The sequence below is a fragment of the Frieseomelitta varia genome, unplaced genomic scaffold (assembly GCF_011392965.1).
Source record: "Frieseomelitta varia isolate USP_RPSP 00005682 unplaced genomic scaffold, Fvar_1.2 scaffold_638, whole genome shotgun sequence".
Lineage (NCBI taxonomy): Eukaryota > Metazoa > Arthropoda > Insecta > Hymenoptera > Apidae > Frieseomelitta > Frieseomelitta varia.
The window spans coordinates 60,942-83,997 of record NW_025110410.1 but is presented as its reverse complement, the minus strand read 5'-3'; the positions used below and the strand labels follow the sequence as shown (position 1 = coordinate 83,997).

The 23,056-nt window shown below is 30.9% G+C and overlaps 1 protein-coding gene across 1 annotated transcript; it reads right to left on the bottom strand.

Annotated features, from left to right (window-relative positions):
• Window positions 1-3,569: 3,569 nt before the first annotated feature.
• LOC122534763 (aminopeptidase N) lies at window positions 3,570-17,384 on the bottom strand. The gene is made up of 15 exons (XM_043665714.1): window positions 17,164-17,384; window positions 15,348-15,423; window positions 14,692-14,948; window positions 13,921-14,127; window positions 13,686-13,841; window positions 12,736-13,065; window positions 10,607-10,757; window positions 10,402-10,528; window positions 9,906-9,996; window positions 8,935-9,118; window positions 6,696-6,897; window positions 5,800-6,077; window positions 5,311-5,510; window positions 4,738-4,914; window positions 3,570-4,466 (listed from the first exon to the last, which is right to left on the bottom strand). Exons 1-15 carry the CDS (start codon window positions 17,196-17,198, stop codon window positions 4,025-4,027), a joined length of 2,913 nt encoding a protein of 970 aa, XP_043521649.1. The 5' UTR covers window positions 17,199-17,384; the 3' UTR covers window positions 3,570-4,024.
• Window positions 17,385-23,056: the final 5,672 nt, after the last annotated feature.

Sequence of the window (23,056 nt, the reverse complement as noted above, 5' to 3'; positions counted from 1 at the left end):
AATGAAATTAAATTTAAAAAAAAATCGTACAGCTAGTTTTAAGAGCTCACTGTAAAAGGGAGATTTCAATTTTCAAGATCATAATTGATCTAATTATGAAAAAAAAATGGTTTAGTGAAAAATCTTTCCGGCGTCATGTTTGAATTTTTACGATTTCGAGGAGAAAAGTATTCTTACTTTTACACTTGCTGTGTGATGTAAAATATCTTTAAACGAATCAAACTTAAGATTATTAAAATACAGACTTCATTATTTAAAATAAAATCAAGTTAATTGTTCTATCATTTTTGTTCAGAAAATTAAGTTTAAAGTATTCACAATTTTTCATTTAGTGTATGAATATTTTTGTTCTTTTTTAAGAATTTCTCATGAATTTTGTGTATTTAATTTAGACCAGAGTTTTTTTATTTTTTATTCCACGTTAACATTTTATGCGAAATGCGTGCGTGTTGGGTTTAAATTAGTCAAAGATTACAGCGCCAACGGCGAAATGCGTAATACACTTCCTACGATTCTTGAACTTGAAATCGATATCTCTTATGATCGATCTTAAACCGAGAAGTGGCGGTTAATAATGGCGGAAAGAAGCACACCTCATCTGTAAAGAATATTATCCAGAAAGAAGTATCGTTCAGAAGTTTTCAGGCAAAAATTTAAATCAATAGTTGTTAGTTTGTATTTGTACTTTGAAATTTTAAGATAAAACATACGTTTTTGTAAGTACCCAACTCAAGGTAAGATTTAACCAAATAATTATTACATATAATTTTCAAGAATTAAAGAAATAATAGTACATAAACATTTAAACAGAACATACTATGCTAAAAGTTATTTATAATTGTATACCAACACTTAATTTCTATTCTAACTAGTAGAAATATTATAACCTTATAATTGACTAATTCATTGTTTTATATATATATATATATATATATATATATATGTCTATTTTCTACTTATTTGTTGATTCTTCAACTTCATACTTAGTAGTAGTTCTTAACAATTCTAATACTAAAAAACAATAACTTATTAAGAATGTACATATTTAATAGTTAAAATAATTTTACTGTAATATAATGAATAGTGTGATATAATGAAATTTTTCTGGTCTTAAATATAGTAAGGCGTAGGTCTTGAAGCTCGAAATTCGTAGTTCTTAACAACATAAACACAACGCTTACACGTGTGTATAAGGCTCTTGACTTTCGACTAAACGTGCCGAAGTCAACACAATGTTTATATTCGTCTTAATTATCGTGCCTATTCGTTCAAGATATATTTCTCAATTGCGAGACGAGACGTGTCGCGGAGAGTCATTCGGTTATCGAATTTCGTGACAACAACACGTATTACGTATATATATATAATAAACTATATATAAATATATATAAATATATAAATTTAAAATATATAATATAATATAATTATAATAAACTATAAAATAAAAACTATTTCAAATTATTAGAGTCCCAATTTTTATCATTATTAAAATTTAAATTTTCACAAATAACACTGTGTTTTATGCTTTTCAAGAAATGTTTCACGGCATTCTCTTCCATCGTGGGATTCTCAGTATCTGCTTGATGAGGATCTTCACGACAACTTTCCTTGGTCCAGTGCAGCATCGATATAACATTCTTCATGTCTATCGCGTGAGTCGCATGCATTTATGTTCCTCTGGTCACTCAATCATGTCGTAGGACGAAAGGTCCAAATCGGCACGGGTGACTGGTTGTATACGTAGAANATAGGTAGCTTACTTTCTGGTATGAATGTGTTTAATTATAAGTAGGTAGGGCCGGGCAGGTTGGCACAGTCTCTGGTCGCGTGTCTCCCTTTCGCGTGTCCAACCTGTTTCAGGAAATTTAATTTGAAAAATCGACAGTGAAATTGGTACAAATTGAGCATGCCACTTGTTCCTGTTTTTATTTTTCGATTTTTCGAATTTAGTATCGCGATCGCGGTCGCGGGTAGGTCGCGTGTAGGTCCCGAAACGAATGTTCATGTAGGTATAGCTCGAGCACGCACATTCGAACGGCCAACGATCACTATGATCGATGGTCGTCCATGTGTATTGGTTAGATTTCGCGATTTATATTATTATTTCACCTTTATTTTTTAGTTTGCGATTAGAAAGACTCGAGCTAGACGTAAGTTTCAGCGGGCATTGCGCTCGAAGAAAGAAGAGGCTAAAAGCCGAAGAGACCCGGCAAACTGCCACGAAGAGGGTCACAGCAAATGGCTTCTCATCCTCTGGATTATTTAAAGGATTCCAGAGCATGGGAAGTCATTCTCGTTACTACTTTGTCACTATGCTCTTTTAGTATTTGTAGTTGTACTTTTTTTCCTCTTCATTATCGTACATCATCGTTTTGGGCATGTCGCGATTTCTTTTTTGTTAGTGTTGCGACAAATTAATTACGGGTTGAAGTAGAGTTGCGAGGTAGTTTTGTACCTGTTTATTAGTGTTATTGAGAAATTATTTACGGTTTAAGTTAGAGTTGCGAAGAAATGATGATCGTGTTTGCTTTAGAGTTGCGAATTATGATACCGTGATTTTTGATTGTGAGTTTTTGAAGTTATCTTAGAGTTATACATAGTAAAATTTATCTTGTTTCCTTTTGTTTTAAATTAGATATAGAGTCGCTGTTTTTGATTAATTTTAATTAATTAGAGTGTTAGAATATTTGAAGTTGTTTGTTCATACAGTAGCTTTTATATTGTCAATAATAATTTTCATTCAATTTAGTTTTAGAGTTAGTGTTGCGACATTATTTCATCGCGATTTCCTATTAGTGTTGCGATAAGGAATGATCACTTTTTTTGAAGTAGCGTTGCGTTTATAAAATGCCCAAATTTTTCCACTGAATTCGTGGAAGTCTGCTTCTGCTTCTGAATCACCGGATGCAGCTATAAAAGCTGTACAGAGGTGGTCATTCATCAGCAACCTCCAGGATGGTTGTACTGGACGCGTTGTAATTAGTGTTGCGCATTTTTAAACATGAGTGCATAGATTAATAGCGTTGCGTACTTATCTTCGGGAGTTTTAAAAACGACGAAGCACTCTTCGCGTTTGATTTTGAAAATTTCCTATTTCATAATTAATAGCGTACTAGAGAGTTAGTGTTGCAAAACAAGATACGATTTGTTGCTCGGATGTAGATTTGACAGGAGCCATTCTGGTTATTGAGAGTAGGAAGTGTTCTTTTAGTAGCCCTTTTGGCTACTGTATCACGATTTTTTTTTCATTAGCTTACTTTCATTAGCTGGCTATTGTTTTAGATTTTCTTTGTCAGTAGCTCTTCCGGTTACTGTGTTAGGTTTTCTTTTCCAACACTCCTTGTTGCCCCGTTTGTTACTGAAAATACTGCTAATAAAATATATATTTCTTTATTAACTACAACTTTGTTAAATTTTAAATTAACATATATTCACATATATGAAAGTGTGACTGATTCTTCTTCGAAGATGTAATAATGAAATCTCTATATTAGAGTATAGAAATATTAATTTTTAGGGTTAGAAATTTTGATTTTTTATTATTGAATTAGAAATTAAAATTAAGATGCTTATTATATTATTGTTAAATTTTTATTCGATTAAGCAGTAATTAAGATGATATAAATGAAGTTCTCCTCTTTACAGATAAAAGTTATTTGTAAATTTTATCAGATCTTGATAAATTTACATTGTATATAATTGTATTGTTTATTCAAATTTAAATTACATATATAATAGCAATTATACATAGGTAAAAGCTTTGTACCTTTAATAAATAAAGAAAATTATAACAACAAATTATTATTAAATCCAAGTTATTATTATTAAATCTAATTCTCTTAATAACTTCACATAATTTATATTTTAGTATATAATAATCTTTCATTTTATTGTTAGAAGTCCTGGTATTATTTATATGTCTAAACCAAGCAGTGTGTCATTGGTTTAAAATATAGCTTGTAAACACTCCGGAAAATTAAAAATTCTTTTTCATATTTCTAAATTGTTAATACTTTTGTACAATTCAAAATTCAAGTTCAACCGAAAGGGGAGTAGTAGTGTTGACTGCATAAGCTTGAATAATTTTCAGTTCCTCTTTTGGCAGATTTTCCATAAGCCAAGCATCAATTACTGGAAGGTTCTTTTCGTTCCATTCTTTTATTTCTGTTTTGGAAGTTTTTTCATTCATAAGATCGGGTGGAAATTCTTCTGAATGGCTTTCGTACAATTTATGAACTAAATCTAAACCCTTTTGACAGGTAAATGAAGAAGTTGCAGATTCTATCATGCGGTACCAAAGGTGTTTTTTATCTTCAAATCTCTGTTTCACTGTATCCCAGTTATCAGTTAAAAAGTTGAGAAGAGTTGTGTAACCAGCTGCTCCACCACTTAATGTAACAAAAATTAGTTGGATATCTGAATCAGTAAAGTTTCCATTCTGATCGAGAATTGTTACATTTAACAACCTGAAATATAAAGGAAAATACAAGATGTAATATTGTTATTGTTTCATCAGAAACAAAAAAGAATTTATATATACTCTTTGGTATACTTTCAATACAGTTTTATCTAGCAAGCTAGATATATTTAAAAATAGTTAACAACATTTACGAAGAGAAAATGAAGAAAATACTGAATTATATTTTAATTAAAATTATATCTAATTCTGTTATTTAATTCTTAGATAATGTAAAAATTATAATAGCGATACATTCTCAAATTAACTGAAGATTATACCTTTCAATTTTATATGTGTCTTTTGGACAACCAGCTAAGGATTTCAAGAGATATGTGCGTTCATTTTGTTTCCTTTCTGGACTATTTTGAGGGAAGTTTATAACACGTTGAAGTCCAAATTCCCATTCCTCTTCAGAACCCCATTTAAATACTGGACAAATAAATTCATTGGCAACTCTGAAATAAAAAATAGAAATTTATATCATTACTATGGTAATAATAATAATAATAATTTATATAAAATGTCATAAAAACAAAGTCATTTTTGGCTGCAGTTGTTGTTTCGTAAATTATGAATAAAGTATTTCATATATCCATTGAAATTTTGAAATTCTCATTAAAGTTTTGCAGAGATACATAAGTTAAGCAGCTTGCTATTTCTAAATTTCTGATTTGAAATCATCAACTTTGTGAAAGAACACTGATGAACAACGTTTTGATGTATTTTGATACAATCGAAGTAACTATAATTTTTGTAAATATGCATTTTTATAAATATAAATTAAAGTAACTATGATTTTCATAAATGTAAATGTTTACAAACAAAGTTACAAGGGTAAGAAAGTTACGAACGGATTTCCTTTATCTGGTTCCTTATCCGTCAGCCACTTTTTGTACTGATCCCTTGCTTCGTTAACACATGGTTCGTATCCAGCACGACAAAGGAAATTTTTCGCCATTCCTCGCATGTGAGTTTTCCAAGATGGTTCATTCTGTTCTATAGTTTTATTAAGTTCTTCGTATAGAGGCTTCAATAAAGTGCGTATATATGCCTAAAATAATAATAATAAATCTCACTGGTTCGTAAGTTCTCGCAATATTCAAATTTTATAGTAATTCGCTTCGCACAGTAAACGTTTAGTAAAAATTTAATGAAAACTGATAAATCATAACAAACAATATTTGCGTGTGTTTTGATCGGAAAATTTTTAAGATTAAATTTTAACGATGAAAAGAAATTTATGATTTTTGATTATGATATGATTATGATAAAGCGCTGTATAAAGACCCGATAGAAATATATATTTGAAGTTGTACGTACGTAAATAAAAAAATATTTACCTCAAATTTCGGATATACATCGAAACCCTCGATACGTCTACCGATATGATCGATCATCATAAAGACTGGTTCCCATACGACGTGACTTCTTTCTTCTTTCAAAAACAGAGTCATATTTAATGCAATCCCGAAGCATAATTCTCCAGAATATGCTAGATTCCAAGAATCGTGAAGGAGTTTTGCTCTGGTTAAAACCGGAATCCTTTCTCGGTCTGGTCCTTGTAAATACTGCGATAACATTTTCCAGTTGCAGGAGTCATAGTTTACCGGGAACATACCTGTATTTAATCATCTTAAATAGTATTGTTGGGTTATACGTAACCATAGTGATTTATGCCAAATTACTGAAATAATATTAAAAGCTCTTTTCAATAATGTTCTGTACAGTGATGTGTAAGTCAAATTGTGCCAATGAAACTACTAAGAAGAAATATTAAATCCTTTAGTGTTAGAAACAGTTTTGTAATAACTTCATCAAATATAATAAATATTCAACTTTTAAACGTAATAATTGACTTCTGTTTCCGAGGAACTTAATGCATTCAACAGTACAATTTAAGCTATTTGGTTTTGTTTTGTATTTTCCGGTCTCCGCGATAGATATTAATAATAAAACGAAGTAAAACTACAAGTTCCAAAGTGATTTAACTTTGGAATCCAAATTATTGTGTTGTGTCTAATATTCAGTGATACTGATTAAGAATATTTTAAGATAATATCTTTTATATGTGTTTAATCTCACTTAGGCTGTATATCGTAAGATTTCCATAAGATAGTTTTGAAAAAGAAATACTAATATAAATTTTTAGTAATTTATTTAATATAAAGATATTTCGTTAATTATTTAAACTTTGGCAGTAGAAAATAGTGTTTTCTCTTAATTGTAATTTTCATACCTATTTCCTCCGGATTGACAATGATAAACTGATTTTCGTTGGCGATATCTGTCAAATTCTTTGCTTTAATTCCTTTTGTCAACCATAGGCGACAAGGTGCTTGAAATTCCAATTTTTCTTGGGACATCATTACTATCGGTATATCCCATTCATAAGAAACTTTAGGAGCGGAGGCTCGTGCAGCTTCCCTGAGGTAGACTTTCTGCAAACATAGAATAACGCAAACAATTTAATTATAAATTAAATTATATTAAATTAATTATATTATCCCATTTACTCTTCGAAGTTGTACAAAACTGAAGAGTGATAATTGCTAGGGAAAAGTGATGTATTGAATAGTACTAATAATATTAATTATTACAATATTACAATGTTATTTGAAATGTGTAGACTGTTATGATTAGATTGCAGATTTTTATGAAAATTTATATTTTTGAATTCGTTTTTCTTCCTAAATTTTTGATGAAAATTTAGCCTTCGAATTCGTTTATCTTCTTAAAGTACTAAATTACAAGAAATAACTTTGTTCAACGACAAAAAATTCTGGTTAATTATCTAGTATTTAATAATAGTATCTTATTTAATAATAGTTCTCGTTTACAGATTGTACTTGTTGTAGAGAAAAGTCAACAATTATTCTTGATATTAGTTTCATGTCTAAATTATTCATAAAAGTATTCAGATGCTCATGGTAATTTTTAATAAACATATTATACGTATTATTTTGGAAACATTTCGAAATTTCATTAACTTGTAACGAAGTACGACTGTATTGGTAAAATTTATAACAAATCTGAAGATGTATATGGAAATTAAAAGATATTTAATACGCGTATATGCATACTTTGCTGAGGTCACAAACGTCTAAACAAATATAATCTTTTATATCAATGAGCCAGAATACTCAGTGAGATCATTTTTAACACGTATATGCTGAAGATAAATCATTATATTTAAAGTGTGCCATATATACTAACACAATAAGTTAATGTAGAGATATAGAGCCACGATATTTGTACATAAATCTCATACACATATTAATACACTGTGATCATATATTTAAGTATACAATATTGGCCATATTAAGATTAATGTATACTAATTTTTTTTTTACTATACGTTTGCAATAAATATCTCTTCTATATGTATTCAAATTTCATCAATGTAATCACGGCATTTGTGTTATATCACAGTGTTAATAGAATTTTACATAATATATACATAAAGTTTCTGCTATTGTAAGAGTTCAAATACTTTCATGAATGGCTGTATACTGTGTGCTATAATTATCCTTGCTATTTCTGTGTTGAACGTGTAACCTCAGGCTCTGAGATATGCGCATAGTAATGTAGCCGATAATTATCCACAATCGTATATAAATGCATTTCAGAGGAAAAGTTATCAGGTTCTAAAGTTTTTATTTCAATTATATTACATCACTAAGATTACTTAAATGGTTTCTCTGAAGATGGGGCGGTATTTTTTCCATCTTCAAGGACAGAGTCTTTCTCATCGTGTTGCTACGTTTATCCGATAAACGGTACGTCCGTCCGGTTTAAGTTATAGTCACGTTTGTACAAAAGATAATTCTTTTAATCAGTAGTAAATTTAGAAAAACCTCGAACGAAGAAGCTATGAACTAAACTACTAGTTTTGAAACACAAAATATGATACACGATCCGATTTTGACCGTGTGACTTCTATCCCTGAGTGAAAAATCACAATAAATTGCATTTTAATGAAAATAAAAAATAATATCACGAACATTGGTGGATAACTCCTCTATTATTCTCTAAAATTGGAATAAAATCGATATAGTAGATTTGATTTTTAACTTCAGTTTCTGTTTCTTTATTATCGATCATTCTATAGAATCATAATTGTAAAATTGCAATGGAATCGATCTAAGATGAGAAAGTTCTCTTTTCTTTGTAAATATTACTAATAGATATTGACATTAATATTTTCCCCGTTAAAATATTTACGACAATTAACTCTCGGTTTCGACCGATCTTTACTCGCACAGATACTCTTGCTACTTATGCAATCGAACAGAATCGACTTTATTCAAAGTGCTTAGAAATAAATTCAGCACCTCGTTTCCTCCTCATTGATGCATTATCCGTGGGAAAATCATGCTGTCGTTAGGTGTTTTCGCGTCCCTGAGCAGGTGAACAGCGTTACCGTGCTCGGTAAGATTACGGATACATAACGTGTACTTGGGTAAGCGTATACATACTTGGCTAAGCGTAATTGTTTGAGTTTCATATTCGCGAATGACAGTGACCAATGGTACCCTATCACGATTAGTCCATGGCCCCGCGATAGAATTGACTGTCAAGCCGTTTGGTAAAATGTCCATTTCAGCCGCGACATCGTTCAATCGGCTGTAAATGTCATCTGCGAAAAAGGTTCGTTGATTTCTGAAAAGAATCACGTTTAACGGGTGAATGAAATTAGGTGAAAGATGAGATTGAGAAGAATAGCCGGGAAGCAAGGTTTCTCAAATTGATTTACATTCTGATAAACGAGCTACTCATTTGCCAAAGTAATTAACTTTACGATACAAAAGATAGAGAAATTGATAAAATTGTGTGTGTATATGTATATATATTCTCTTTTAAAATTTATTTTGAAATTGAATTGATTCAAATGAACATTTGTAGAATTACAATGTCTGTTACAAGCGTAACTTTTGTCTACTGAAATATAAAATACCTAAAACAGTGTTATGCTGTATTAACTTTTGAAATAAGTCATTTGTTATTATTTCACGGTCGGGAAAATTTTTGTCATTTAACGATGTCAAGCCTAATTATCGAGGAGAATTTATTTGAAATATGAAAAAATTGATCAATGATTGAGAGTGGACTGAAATTTAAAAAAGTTCAAAAGATGGTGTTACTCAATTTCGCTTATAAGCGCGGTTTTCATTCTTATTTTGAAAATTTCACGTTTCGCGGGAAATTAAATATTAAATATAACATGAGGCCAATAAACAAAAAAAAAGGAAACTACATACTACTCTTTGCAAATCAGTTAAAAATATTTCAAAATTATTTACTGTAAATTCACAACTAAATTATTTGAAAAGTATTTCGTATATTTTTTCAATAATTATTATTTCAATATAATACTGCATGTTTAATAAATTATTAAACTTTCGTTATTACATTTGCTTCCCGGCTAACTGATAAAAACAATTACTACTCTTCCGAATTTTGTCGAATGAAATTTCGAACGCCTTTCTGGAACAGATCTTTGCCTAGAGTGTAATTGAACATCCTGAATACCAGTTCCGCTGGAAGAAGAGAAAAAAAAAAATGACATAATTAGTCTTATGCAATTAGAAGCAACTCGCCGAGTTAATTACACGACAATTTGCTTTCAATACCGTATAAAATTAGTGGACACTTCAAACGGTAAATCTTATTAAATGTTACTCACATGATGTTTCTTATTACGCAATCATTTTCGATATCGACATCAAAAATCGAAATTTTATTAAATTCTTGCAACAGAAATTACTATATATGATATACGTATATGATAATTTAGGCCTGTGATATTTGTTACATTAACTTTGAATATTGACTGTAATTATATTGTACTATAAACCCGAAGTAGTGTCTGATTTTTAACATTCAGACACTCTTAGATTTATCATTACTGATTTCAAGGTCTGACAGTTTCATTAAAATCCTACTTTTCGCCGATGTAGCTTCGTTTCTGATGCCACCGACCCTTGAGAAAGGTTCGAACTTTCCAAATTCGTAATAAAGGGAATATAACATGGTCATTGGCCATTTTCCTTCCATTTCGTCTGGATTGAGCTGTAACAGACATGTTGCTTCTCTGATTAATTTCTTGATCCTTCGTGTGTAAACGAATAGAACACGATCTATACGTACGTTCACCGTCGTCATCGAGGCTAAGAACGAATTCAGTGCTTTGTTAACAGGTGCATCGCTCCAACGAAATGGTGTGATGTATTGACCGATCCATTGGTAAATCAATTCGTAGGCTGTATTCCAAATAGATGGGCTGCTCAGTTCACTTTCTCTGTCAATCAAATTATCCTTATTTTATAATATAATTAGCGAGATCCGGCTTATTTAATTCGAAAAAGTATCTTCGAACATATCCTGTCCAGGTCGTGTAAAATCCGTAAAACACCTCCAATATTTAATAATTAAAAAAAAAAGCAATTTTGGAAACAGTAAATTAAATTTTAAGTATCACGTGTCTCATTGTGATTTCAAATTAATAATATCAAAAATTCTTGTAGAAATAATTAAAACTGTGGATTTTTGTGCACTTAAAATTGCACGGTACACACTTTATGTGAAAAAATACATAAAATATTCAAAGTACAGTGATTTTTAGTATCTGAGGCAACTTTCTATCGGGGTTCTATTTTCTTAATCACATTCTAAAAAATTTGAATTTACATAAAAATCCACAGTCTAATGATGTTTGTTATTTTTGTTGGTCAAACGATAATGTTTTATATTCAACTGCGCGATACAAATCATTCCTCGTGAAAATATTTTATAACAAGAAATGTTTGTGTAAATTAGTGAGATTCATTTGTTTCATTACGTTTGTGCAAAAGTTATTGATTTTGTTTTTATACCATCGAACATAGGTAATTTTAAACAAAGTTTCGATTCTTCATCGTTCTGCAAGTTATTTGGTAGTTGTTGGTAATTAATCCACGATACAGGTATCGATATGCTGTTATTCAAAGAGCAAATTGTTAATAAAACTGATTAATTAACAGCAAGAACATCAAATTTTATAGATAATTTTTGACGTGTTATTTTGTGAATTTAATTTCTATTAAAATGTACATATGTCTTATTCAAATTTCGGATGATTCACATTGCTGTGTCTCGACAGTCGTTGATATCAAGTTCTGTAAATTTTTTTTATATATTATGATAAGACTATTAATTACTTTTTCGTTGACACATTTTTGAATAATTTCTCAAATGGATGTTCCGTGAAATTTTCTTCCAGATTTCAATAAAATCCTATACTTAATATTCCTTATATTAATATTTCGTAAAGCATGGCAATTATATACTAAACATAATTTGTTAGCTTAAAATCAACGCAAGACAAACTATTAATAGAAAAAAAAGTTACAAAAAGATACAAGATAATCTGTGGTACTCTTTGAAATAAAAAATAAATTTTTAGTTAGTTTTGTCTGTCAAATTTAACATTATTTTAGGATATTACTTTCAAAATTACAAATTATAAACGTTTTCATTTAAAAAAGTAGTAAAATGTAGCTATAAATATATATTACACCAATACCAATATATATTACACCATTACCAATTATATACAAATTTGACGTAAAAATATTTGCTAAAATTTATTTATAAATAGGAATATTCATACACCTTTCAAATAGGAATATTCATAATTAATCACATTAAATAATATTAATACTTGCTGACATAAAAAAATGTGTGTATATATTTTATTAAAAAAATCTGCATCGATTTATAACATCAAAAATTTTTTCAATTTCATAGATATATCGTAGTAAGGCAATTAATGATAATAAAATTATAATATAATAAAAAATGTTCTATTGTTTTTTTGATATGCTATTGTCTTTTATTTTAATAAATTGAGGAGGAACGAGTCAAAATTGTGAAAAATCTGTAAGAAAGAAATGGCTACTGACGTATTCGAGGTGAAAACTTTCAAAACAAATTTCTAAAATCGCGTTGGAACATCAAAAGCTAGATATTTATCGAAATGCTGATAACGCGAGTCGATATATACATATTTCTACCTTACTATTCACTGTCAAACTCTTTCTTGATACTCTGCAACGTTTTGTCGAATTGTAGGAAAATGATGTTTCTTTTTTGAGATATCTTATTTAGTATTTCCTAAAATGGTCCAACGGTTGAAAAAAATATGCAACGTTAGTGTGGTCAAATAGCAAAGTTCTCCTTGCAGTTTATAAAATCTTGTATGATCAACAGAAACAGAGTAAATTAGATAATATACATACTTGAAGAACATCAGGCCCCAACTGTCAGATGCTTTGGTAGCACCGTACGAAGGGACCGCTACCAAATCGAGTTTCGGTAAAACAATCGAGCTGTTGAAGTAGTCCTGCAAATAATTTATAATCCTGACAACTTTGTCAGGAACGTCTGACAAAGAGTCCAAGAATTCCTTTCGTCCCCACACGTTGATCTTGAGCTTTCTTCCATCCATTTCATTGATTTCCTGCGTAGGAGAGATGTTCTGGAAATCCGACACTATCAAAGCTAACTGGTACGTCGATATTTGCGGCGTCAGCTCAAAATGATCCCAAACTAAATTCGGGTCCTCGGTTCTGCGCAAGGAGAATATTTTTTTTTTCTTCATCGTGGAATCTAACGCTCTAACGACTTTTAATTGGAGAATTCAACGCTTAGATCGTGAGAAACAATCAGAGCGCGGGTTTTCTACGAGTTTAATTTAACAAAAAAAATGGGCACTAAAGGGAAATTTATTTCATCTGCTGAATATTGTAACGAACATTCTGTTATTTATTCTAATTTTTCCACCTTCAATTTTCTCACTTGCATATAGTGAATGTCCCGTAATTGTAATCAGTGTAATTAAAATTTTCATAATATTCTCTTTAGCTTCAATGTTGAAATAGTTGGTAAAATTTTTGTTATAATTTTTTTAGACGAACAACGTGTTACAATTATATATTTTACACAATACAGTGCAAAGATCAATCCTCTCAGTATTCAAGCGATTTTTGTCTTACTTTAATACTTTGAATAATTTCTGCGCATTCGAATATTTCGGCTTTTCTCGTTAACATCTTATTTTCACAGAATGCAAACATATTTTTCTGTTTCCGCGACAGCGGTTATAAATAATAATATATAGGAAAATTTGCAAGTGTTACTAAGAGTTACTTAGTTTTATTTCTCAGAAATTTACATTCGAATTACTTACGAGTCTGTGATAAGTTCTAACGGAGTGTTCGAAAGGGCAGTCATGTTCTTTGGCCGTAAGACGCTGAGTTTGAAGGCCGCTTTGTAAGGAGGTTCGTCCATGCAAGGGAAAACAGTCTGTGCATTGTCCAATCTGAGGTTTGTAGCTACGAAGGAACTAGAGAAGAGAGCAACGACTGAGTGAGGAACTCGTTCCCCTTAGTCACAGTAATTGAAACCTTGTAATTTATAATTACTGTTTCTTTCCATTGGAGTCGGAATATTCATGTCTGAATAAGCCGCTGGTTTCGTCGGTAGTCAGATTTCCGGTAAAAGCGAGATTTATCTCGCAGCTGCTACCGTTCTTCAACATCTGTTCGAGATAAATTGCGTAGCTGGATTGCCATTGATTGCGACGGCTGACCCTCGCAACGTTTACATCCATCAGCGGCAAACCTTTTTCCCTTTTTTTTTTTTTTTTTTTTTTTTTTTTTCAATAACCACAGATGATATTAGTTTCGGGGAATAATTTCAAGATCAATGAAGTAGATCTGAATGGAGATGTTATTATTTAATCGTTAGTTCTCTTAATGTGTAATTAATTAGTGACGATGGAATATTTGACAATATTCTTGAAATTAACATTCATCACCAATTTATTTATAATTGGTTCGTATCTATGATCAAACATTCAGATTTCAAAATATTTATTTTTATTTTGAAACAGAGATAATCAAATAAGGAAAAATGAGAGATTAGTTTTCTAGTGATGCTATTTTGAAAACTTATTGGCACATTATAATACGATATATTAGAGTTATTAATTATAAATATATAGATAATCATTAATATATATATATATATATATATATATAGTAGTAATAGATATTAAATTTATTAATTATAACGTTCTAAAATTGTTCTAAAATTCTTTCTCAAAAAAACTTTCAACACTTTTCCGATTTATAGAGGTAGTTTCTCGAGTGATCCAATATAGAGTGCTTTCATCTACGATTTTATTCACTTACCTCTCTTCAAACGATGCCTGAATGATCTTAACATTGTAGTTGGTGATCGCTAGGTCCGGATGAGCATTTAAAACGATCGTGTCACTGATATCTGTCCAAGTGACGTCGATGCTGACTCGACCGTTGAATTTGTCGTTTCCGATGAAAGGTTCAAGCTCTACGTGATAACTGATGGGCACTACTTCCGTTGGTAATCTGCGTTGATTTACTTTCGATAGGTAAACATCGTTCAGGTCTATACTGCGTTTCGCTTCAGTCTGCAAAAATGAATTTTCAATGAACTCTTACAACACTTTCGCGATCTGAACGATTTATCGTGTCAACTGTACATATTCTGGCTGTTTGTCAAAATAAAATGGAATTCACAACAGTTATTTCTTTAAATAATTTTACGTTCGCATAAATTACGACAACGATTATTTTCTCTTTGGAATTCCACAAATTACATCCGGTTATCTTATTTTATTCTTCTAGAATTTGTTGCATTTGTCGTACAATATTATTTCTCGGAAAAATGTGCGGAGAAGTTTGTTTCGTTTAAAAATGTCAAAACGAGAGTTTGAAGCTTTTGATTTGAAGTGTGTGTCGAATGAATGTAAAAGAGTCCCACCATGAGACTCTTAAATTTTAAATAATTTTAAAGTGATTTTACTTACACGGGCTTCGATATCCCGTGGAAAGATGAAGATCAGGAAAAAGCCAGCGATTGCTGCTATCCACCTCATGGTTCTCCTGCAGAGTAAAACTAGTTATTTAGTTGAATTTCAGCCTGTTGTACAAAACCAAACGAAACTGGATTACTTCATCCAGAAGTTATTTCGTTAAATATTAACTGATATTTCATATTATACCAATTAATGTTTCAATAATACTAAGAACGTTAGGACGAATGCTGGAAGGAAATTTTGATTAAATTTTAGTATTTAAAGTTTTAAATACAGTAGGATCTTAATTAACAAATAAATCGAGATTCGGCAGATGATCAAGACTAAAATTCTTTAAATTCCTCATTGAAACTACACTCTGAGGGGAAAAGTAAAATTTCGAAAATTCAAAATAAACGCAGATATTCGACAGTATTTTAAAACAGTGGAGTATTTCGTGTTTATAAATTAAGATTGCCAATTTTATTTTCGCATACCAACGTTTGTGTCTTAACGAATACAATGGTATTTTATACCTCGAAGGTTACGATAATTTTGAGAATATGATAAATAGCCGAGAGAATAGGAAATTGTTTTGTGCGCTAAATATTATAAAAAAAAGATTATATCTTTTTTCATTGTGTATTATGTGAAATTTCACATTTGAAAATACATAAAATATATAAAAATCCGCAGTTTAATAATGATATAATAATATTAAGAACATATGATAACATGTTTGGGATACATCGATATCAAAATCGTAAGGAAGGAAAAATTTTATTCTTCAAACTGTGAGGTTGGAAAGTCCGTCTTTCTAAATTCTGAAATTTCTATCAGAGATATTAAATCAAGAAAATCACTGATCTTTATAACATAATAGGGCACGTAAGCTTTTATTCATACATATAACGAGAAATTATTTAAGTCTCCAAAAATACAGCGTTTTACTATAAAATTTCTAACAAACATTATAAATTGGTCATTTTGACTACTTGGATAATTCTAGTGTTAAAAAGGCTATCTATTATATTTTATATCTTCTAAAATTTCTAACAAACATTATAAATTGGCCATTTTGACTACTTGGATAATTCTAGCGTTGAAAAGGCCATCTATTATGTTTTTATATCGTATTTTAGACTAGATTAAAGTACAAAACTTTTTTCAAACAAATTCGAAAAAGTTTGTAACGAAATAAAGGATATAAACTTTTGTTCATATATTTTACGAAAGATCATTCAAGTCTTTAAAAGTGCACCGTTGTCAGTTTACGAAAGTTACTCCGAAGCAAATTATGCATTGGTAATTTTGGCCATTTTGCTAGTTCTAATGTTTCAACTAGGTTCCAAGTGGATTGTTGTACGATTTTCTTTTCTTCATAAAGTTATAACTGGACTACGGATGTTCCATACTTGTATATTTTCAAAATAAATTGAAAAATGGACCCCATGTAGAAACCTATTTTACATATTTTACATATTATAAATATATCATAACAAGCATTGTACTTGAAGCAGTTTGTGTTCAATAAATGCATAAAAGTTTGCATCCAAGTTTTTCATGAATGCATAAAAATCCGCAATCCAGTTCTAACCAGAGCCTCCAAGACATCGGCAATTTTTCATGTTCAGTATATTTATACTTTTCGTTCGTCACCGTAACACGCAGGCCCTGTCTGTCCCACTTTATCCGTTCGTATAATTAATATCACGAGGCGTGGGTTTCTCGGGATATTCCTATAGCCAATCGATAGCCAATAATAATCGAACTACACAGTATCATTCCAGTATTTCGCGGCACCGACGCCTCTCACGTCGAAACTTACTTGGCGATCCTTATCCAACACGTCCGTACTTGCATGCGGTGGACAACGATCTAACACCGATGTGACACGCCTATTTCGAAGTATCGTCGCTTACGACCGTTTCGATCGAAGCTGTCGTTTGACCTTGATACCGCCAGCCAAGTATATCCCAAGTATTTGCGAATGCGAAAGGACCGCGTTCGGACGCGGTCGTTGGCCAACTGCCCTCCAGCTGGATCAGCCGGCTCACGGATCACGATCCACTTGAGACGAAGCGAAAGAAAACGTTGAAACGAAAAACGTTGCGTGCGTAGGTACGTGCGCGCGAAACGAAAAGGAAAAGAGGAAAAGAAGAAAGAGAAAAGGGAAGGAAAGAAATTGTAACAGAGCGCGTGGGGGATGAAAAACGTTTGAACGGACCACGTGACGGAGATAGCCCGTGGCATTCGGATTGGTGTCCGAAGCACGGATTCAAAGCGCTTAGATCCACTTAGCCGCGTAATCGGCTGGGATCGTCCATTATCCAATTCCGTCGGACAGACGTCACAAAAGGGCCTAATCACGGCCGGTAACCGTCGGTGACGGACGCGAAGCGCAACGTCAATGGCCAATCCCGAAAGGCATCAATGGAAATTGAGATGCCACAAGCTACTTTGTGAATCCTCCGGCACCTCCCGAGTCTGTCACCGATTCTCCAACTAGAAACCATTGTGTGTTCGTTTAATGTTTGAAAAGCCCGAGCAATTCAGGTCTCTTCTGGTGGTCGCCGGCGCGCGCGTTTCCGATTCGATGTCAATTGGGATTGATAGGCCTCCCCCCACGGGTTTTTGTGTGTAAGGTTTTCCTTGCGAGCGTTTGTAGGCCAGCCAGGCCACTCGCGTCGCTCGTGTCACGATTTGATGTTGCAAGGTGGAAGCGGGGAGATTCGTTAGCTCGAGAGAGAAAGAGAGAGAGAGAGAGAGAGAGACCCGTTGTCGGTTTCTTTTGATTCGATCACGTCGATCTAATTACTTCAATCTGGTTTAAGTGGCCCGCGTGCCGCATGGTATACAGATTGTTGTTTGTGTTTCGAATGTGCGATGCCACAAATAAATTACGTTCATGAATAAGGAAAGTCTGTGTGTTTGTTTTATGTTTATCAATTGTTTGTTACTCTTCCGGGCGTTCCTTGTTTTTTTAAACTCAACTTTGTTCCTTGGTATAAATCCAAATTGATGTGGTAGCAAGAGATTAATACCTACGACGGAAAGATAAATGATTGGGTTTGCAAATTCTTTTATTTTTAACGAAAAATAAGTTTAAATTTTTGGTTCAAGCTAGCGACATGCTGACTAGATGGACGAATGATAGATAACTCGGATTGAATGTGAATTAATTTTGAATTAAAGGGGATTTAATCTTCATTCAAAGCATTAGAATTTTGATATTTGCGATGATAGGTTTGTATTGTGAAATTATTTGCGCTCAAAAGCCAATCAATGTAAGTCATTTCTCATGAGAAATAATTTACGCCAAGCAAATATCCTTTTTTGTTATTAAAAATGTAAACAGTTTAGTCATTATAATACAGTAATTATTATGATATTATAACTAAAACTATTCCATGAATTGAAGATTTTCATCAAATATATTTGCACGGGGCAAGTAATTTTTAATAAAGAATGACTTATATTGTTTGGCTTATGAGTCCAATTTAATAGTCATATCAATGGTTAATCACATTCTAATTATTCAATAATTGTATACGTGAAATGATCGTTTGTGTAATTATTTGAAAACGTAACTCGTAAAGTTTAGTTATTTCACTTGATTTGTTAATTTGACAATTTATTCTTTATATTACTCTGTTATTCTGTTTATTATAGTTTATAACGAGACTAGAATGTTTGTGAAAAATTTAAGAATGTAAAAATTCACAAAATACATATCGCGTGCAAAAATAAATATATATAACTCCGAAATGCTGTAGTTACCTAGTGGTAAAATATAATATAACGCATATAATATTTAGTTTTTTTTTTTTGTATAAACATTATTTAACAGAGGAGAATTTTATTGTAAAAATCTATACGAATTTTTTTTTATTTAATACATTTATAATGTATTATATATAATACATTATATAATAATGTATGTTTATGCAAATTTCGATTTTCAATCTAAAAATATGCTTTATTTAAAATATCATTTTAAAATATTTGAATATTTCGTATATTCTTTTATATTATATTCTGTCTATTTTTGCAGTTTTAAATTTCCCATAAGCGTATGGAAGTCCACAGTCTATTTATAAATCCATTAATTAGGTAGTTTATCATTTAATTTGAAACAAAATTTTATTCAGAGAAAATATCAAAGGGTTGTGAAACGTGTATGTAGCTGTAGGCAAGATAAGAATGCATTCGATGAAAGAAGTTTGCACATTTTTCAAGATGCAAGGGAGAATACAGGTCAAAGAATATTGCATGCCAGGAGCAAGCTTACAAGATTTTAGACGACATCTTCGTTTATGGCCTGCTTTTGAAATGAATTAATATAAAATGGCAGAAGTTATCATAGATTTAGCAAATAAAATGAAATGGTACAAATAAATTCAAGAAATGGTCAAGATAAAATGGTCGAAGTAAGTCGATTGAATGTCATTGCAATTTTACTGGAAACTAAACTACTAAATGATATTAAACACTAATATCAAACTAACTAATTAAACTATACTAGAACTAAAAATATCTACCAAATGAATAATCTTCCGATAATAAACAGTTTAACATATATATATATATATAATATAATATAATATTATAATATTTAATAATATATAATATATAATATATATAATATATAATATATATTATTTAATATATTTCTCATCGGATCGATGTTGTCTATAAAAATAAAATATATATATATATATTTTTTTACAGACAACATCGATCCGATAAGAAATATATTAAAACCATTTAAGATTAAAAAAAGAGCGAGTTTGAAATCTCCGAGAGAACTTATTACTCTCAATTATATCGAACGGCTTTCGTTCGAACAGAACATTTCTAAACTTTGTCCCCAAAAACTCCCGAAAGATATTCAAATTGCTAATTCGCTGTTTCTCAAATTTTGTCAGCATGTGCGTGTAATTTCAAGTGTGAGGTGTGCTTTTTGCCGTGCGACACGGCGTAACGCGAGGAGATGAGAAACAAGAAAAGCAAGAAAGGATTGCACAGAAAGAATAGAGCGATTCCGCGGCAACGATTGAAAAAAAGTGGGGGCACAACGTGCATTCGATGTGTTGGCCAGCATTGTCGTCTTGCATTGTAGGTAGAACGACTAATTGCGTGCCACCTGTTCGAACGAGATAGGTGCGCTACCGTGGAACGCAAAAAGCTTGCCACTTACGAGAAGAATCTCTTTTCGCTGCTTGGATCTTCGTCGCGGTGTATCTATCTCCCCGTGTATCGCCACGTGACTGACACATCTCTATTTTTTTTTTTTTTTTTTTTGTACGTGTCGTCCCATCGCGCGCGATCGCACGCGTTTTCAAATCGGATAGCACCGGAAGCTGAAGTTCACATGAGTCGAGGATCCGTTTCCAGTTGGCAGGATTATGGACGCAGAAGTTGTAAGTGACATCAGTTTCCTTACGTTGTATTTCACATTGAGAGTATGTCGTACAGCATGTCGAGGATATTTATACGGAAACTTTTACGAACGGTGGAATTTAATAGATGCTCGTTCTAGGTGTTGGATTCTTATTTCATTATCATTTTATACTTGTTATTTCATACTTGTATGAACAAATGGATATTCCACGAAGGGAAGAAGTAGAACTTCAGCAGATATTTCTTTTATTGAAACTGGATATTTCGTATTTTATTGTCGCCTGTTGCGTTCAATTTTTCATTTTTCATTTTCATACAGATGTATATTTTACGAATGGAATCGAAGAAATAGAACTTTAGATATTTAATTCACATTTCAAGTTAATTTTTATTTTCCCTTTGTTAGATTAGAAATTGATATAAACTCGTGCTTTAAGAGTAGAATTAAAACGACAGAACCTCAGCAGATATTTTTTGGATATTTTATCATTGAATATTTTTTATATTTTTTATATGTTGCATTATTGTATATTATTAGCGCATTCTGAGCGTTTTAGTATTTAAAAAAAAAAGTAAACACATAAATATCCGCTGTGTAATATGTAGTTAAATCTCGTTGAAGATATATTTTAACGTTCTTTTAGTAACTTGTTTGACGATTTATAGCGTAACGATTTATAGTGAAACGTATTTATAGCGTAACTAATTGTCCAATAATTTTTTTAAATGTTTCAAAAAGTATGAAATATTTTAAAGTATAAGAGTATATTACGTAAAACGTATTATGTAACAATTATTTCCTAAATGGGAATTGTAAAGAAAGTTATAGCAATAATTAAAGAGTGGAAATAATACGGCTGTCAAAGTGTCAAAAATAGTTTTTTTTTAGATTAATCCTGCTGCAATCATTTTTGATCCACTTTCTCTAAAATTAAAAAATATCTCAAGTTTAAACAAAGTACGAAAAAATTCTCATCCATGATTCCTCGATTATGTTTCATCTTAAACTTCTTCTTAAAATATCTTCTTAAATATCTTTGTAAATCCTCTTTATTTGCAAAACTGAGTATAACATTGGAATTTAAAAAATTCGAGGGTTCGCAGCAAGATTAATATTCCAAAGACCCATTAATTAACAATAAAAAGAATTTTACATTTCAAGAGAAGATGATTAGATGGTTTACATGAAACGGTAGGAAAGATCAGTATCCTTTGATTAGAATGACCAGATTGATATAATTGAAAATTGAGAATATTGAACATACGAAATACAGACAATTGTATAAATTTTGATAATACTTCCCTCCATATTTTCTGATCTCGACCTCCGCATAAACAAGCAGAAAGTTTTTTTTCCAAAATTTACAGCGTTGTTTCAATTCCACCTTTTCAATTATTGATAATTTATTGAAACATGGAAGAATAGATGCTTCAAGTTACGGCTAGTTTTAATTCATATGCACAAGTACCTGCTTTGCAATTGTTATCGTGGTATTTATCGTTAGAATGTTTTTTTCGCTATCCATTCTCCGACAGTCATTAAATTCTATCGTCAGCTAGTTAGGAATTCAAAAATGAAACAGCGTACACGCGGAACACGTATGGAAGGAAAACATTTAAGATGATAAGTGAATGAAAGAGTTAGCAAAGGAAAACGAATAGGAAAAGTTAAGCATGTTCAATGAAGAGATAAGAATGTTTGGTAAGTGAAGTCGATAAGTTTGAGTTAAATAAATGTTAATACGTTGAGAGGTTACTCGAAACAAAATATTTAATATTTGTTCCCAAACAGGTATAAATAAACATTTATGCGATTATTAGATTTATCTGGAATTCTTTTTTGCAAATTTATTGAATTTTAATTTAACTTATTAAACATCGTATCGTAGAATCGTAGAATGAATTTTTTTCAGCTCGCTCAAGTACCAAAAACATGATAAATGTTTAAATTAAAATATTCTGCTTTGTATTTTTATCAATTTTCACGTAAATTTACATTAAATGTTAATTGAATGTTGCATTATGTATGAAACTATTAGATATAAAATAAAAATATTTTATAAAACATGTTACAAATAAATTATTAGTACATATAATATATAAAAATAAATATATTATACTATAAGTATTAATTTACAATAATGTATAATGCAATATCGCCAGATTATGAATTTATAAAGTGATTGATTTGCACAGAAACAGAATGTTTTAATTTAACTATTTATTTATATTGAAATTATCATACAATATTTTTTATTATTTTAGAATAATATGGTTTTTATATACGTATCTATAGTAGCAATTTAAATATATTCTTT

Bases quoted from the DNA above. Each gene is read 5' to 3' on its own strand.
- LOC122534763 (XM_043665714.1), bottom strand. From the start codon at position 17,198: ATGCAAGTACGGACGTGTTGGATAAGGATCGCCAA. The intron at 9,119-9,905 runs GTAGTAATTGTT...GATTCTTTTCAG, and splicing joins ATTCGACAAAATTCGGAAGA to AAATCAACGAACCTTTTTCG. The intron at 6,078-6,695 runs GTATGAAAATTA...GATTAAATACAG, and splicing joins TGTCAATCCGGAGGAAATAG to GTATGTTCCCGGTAAACTAT.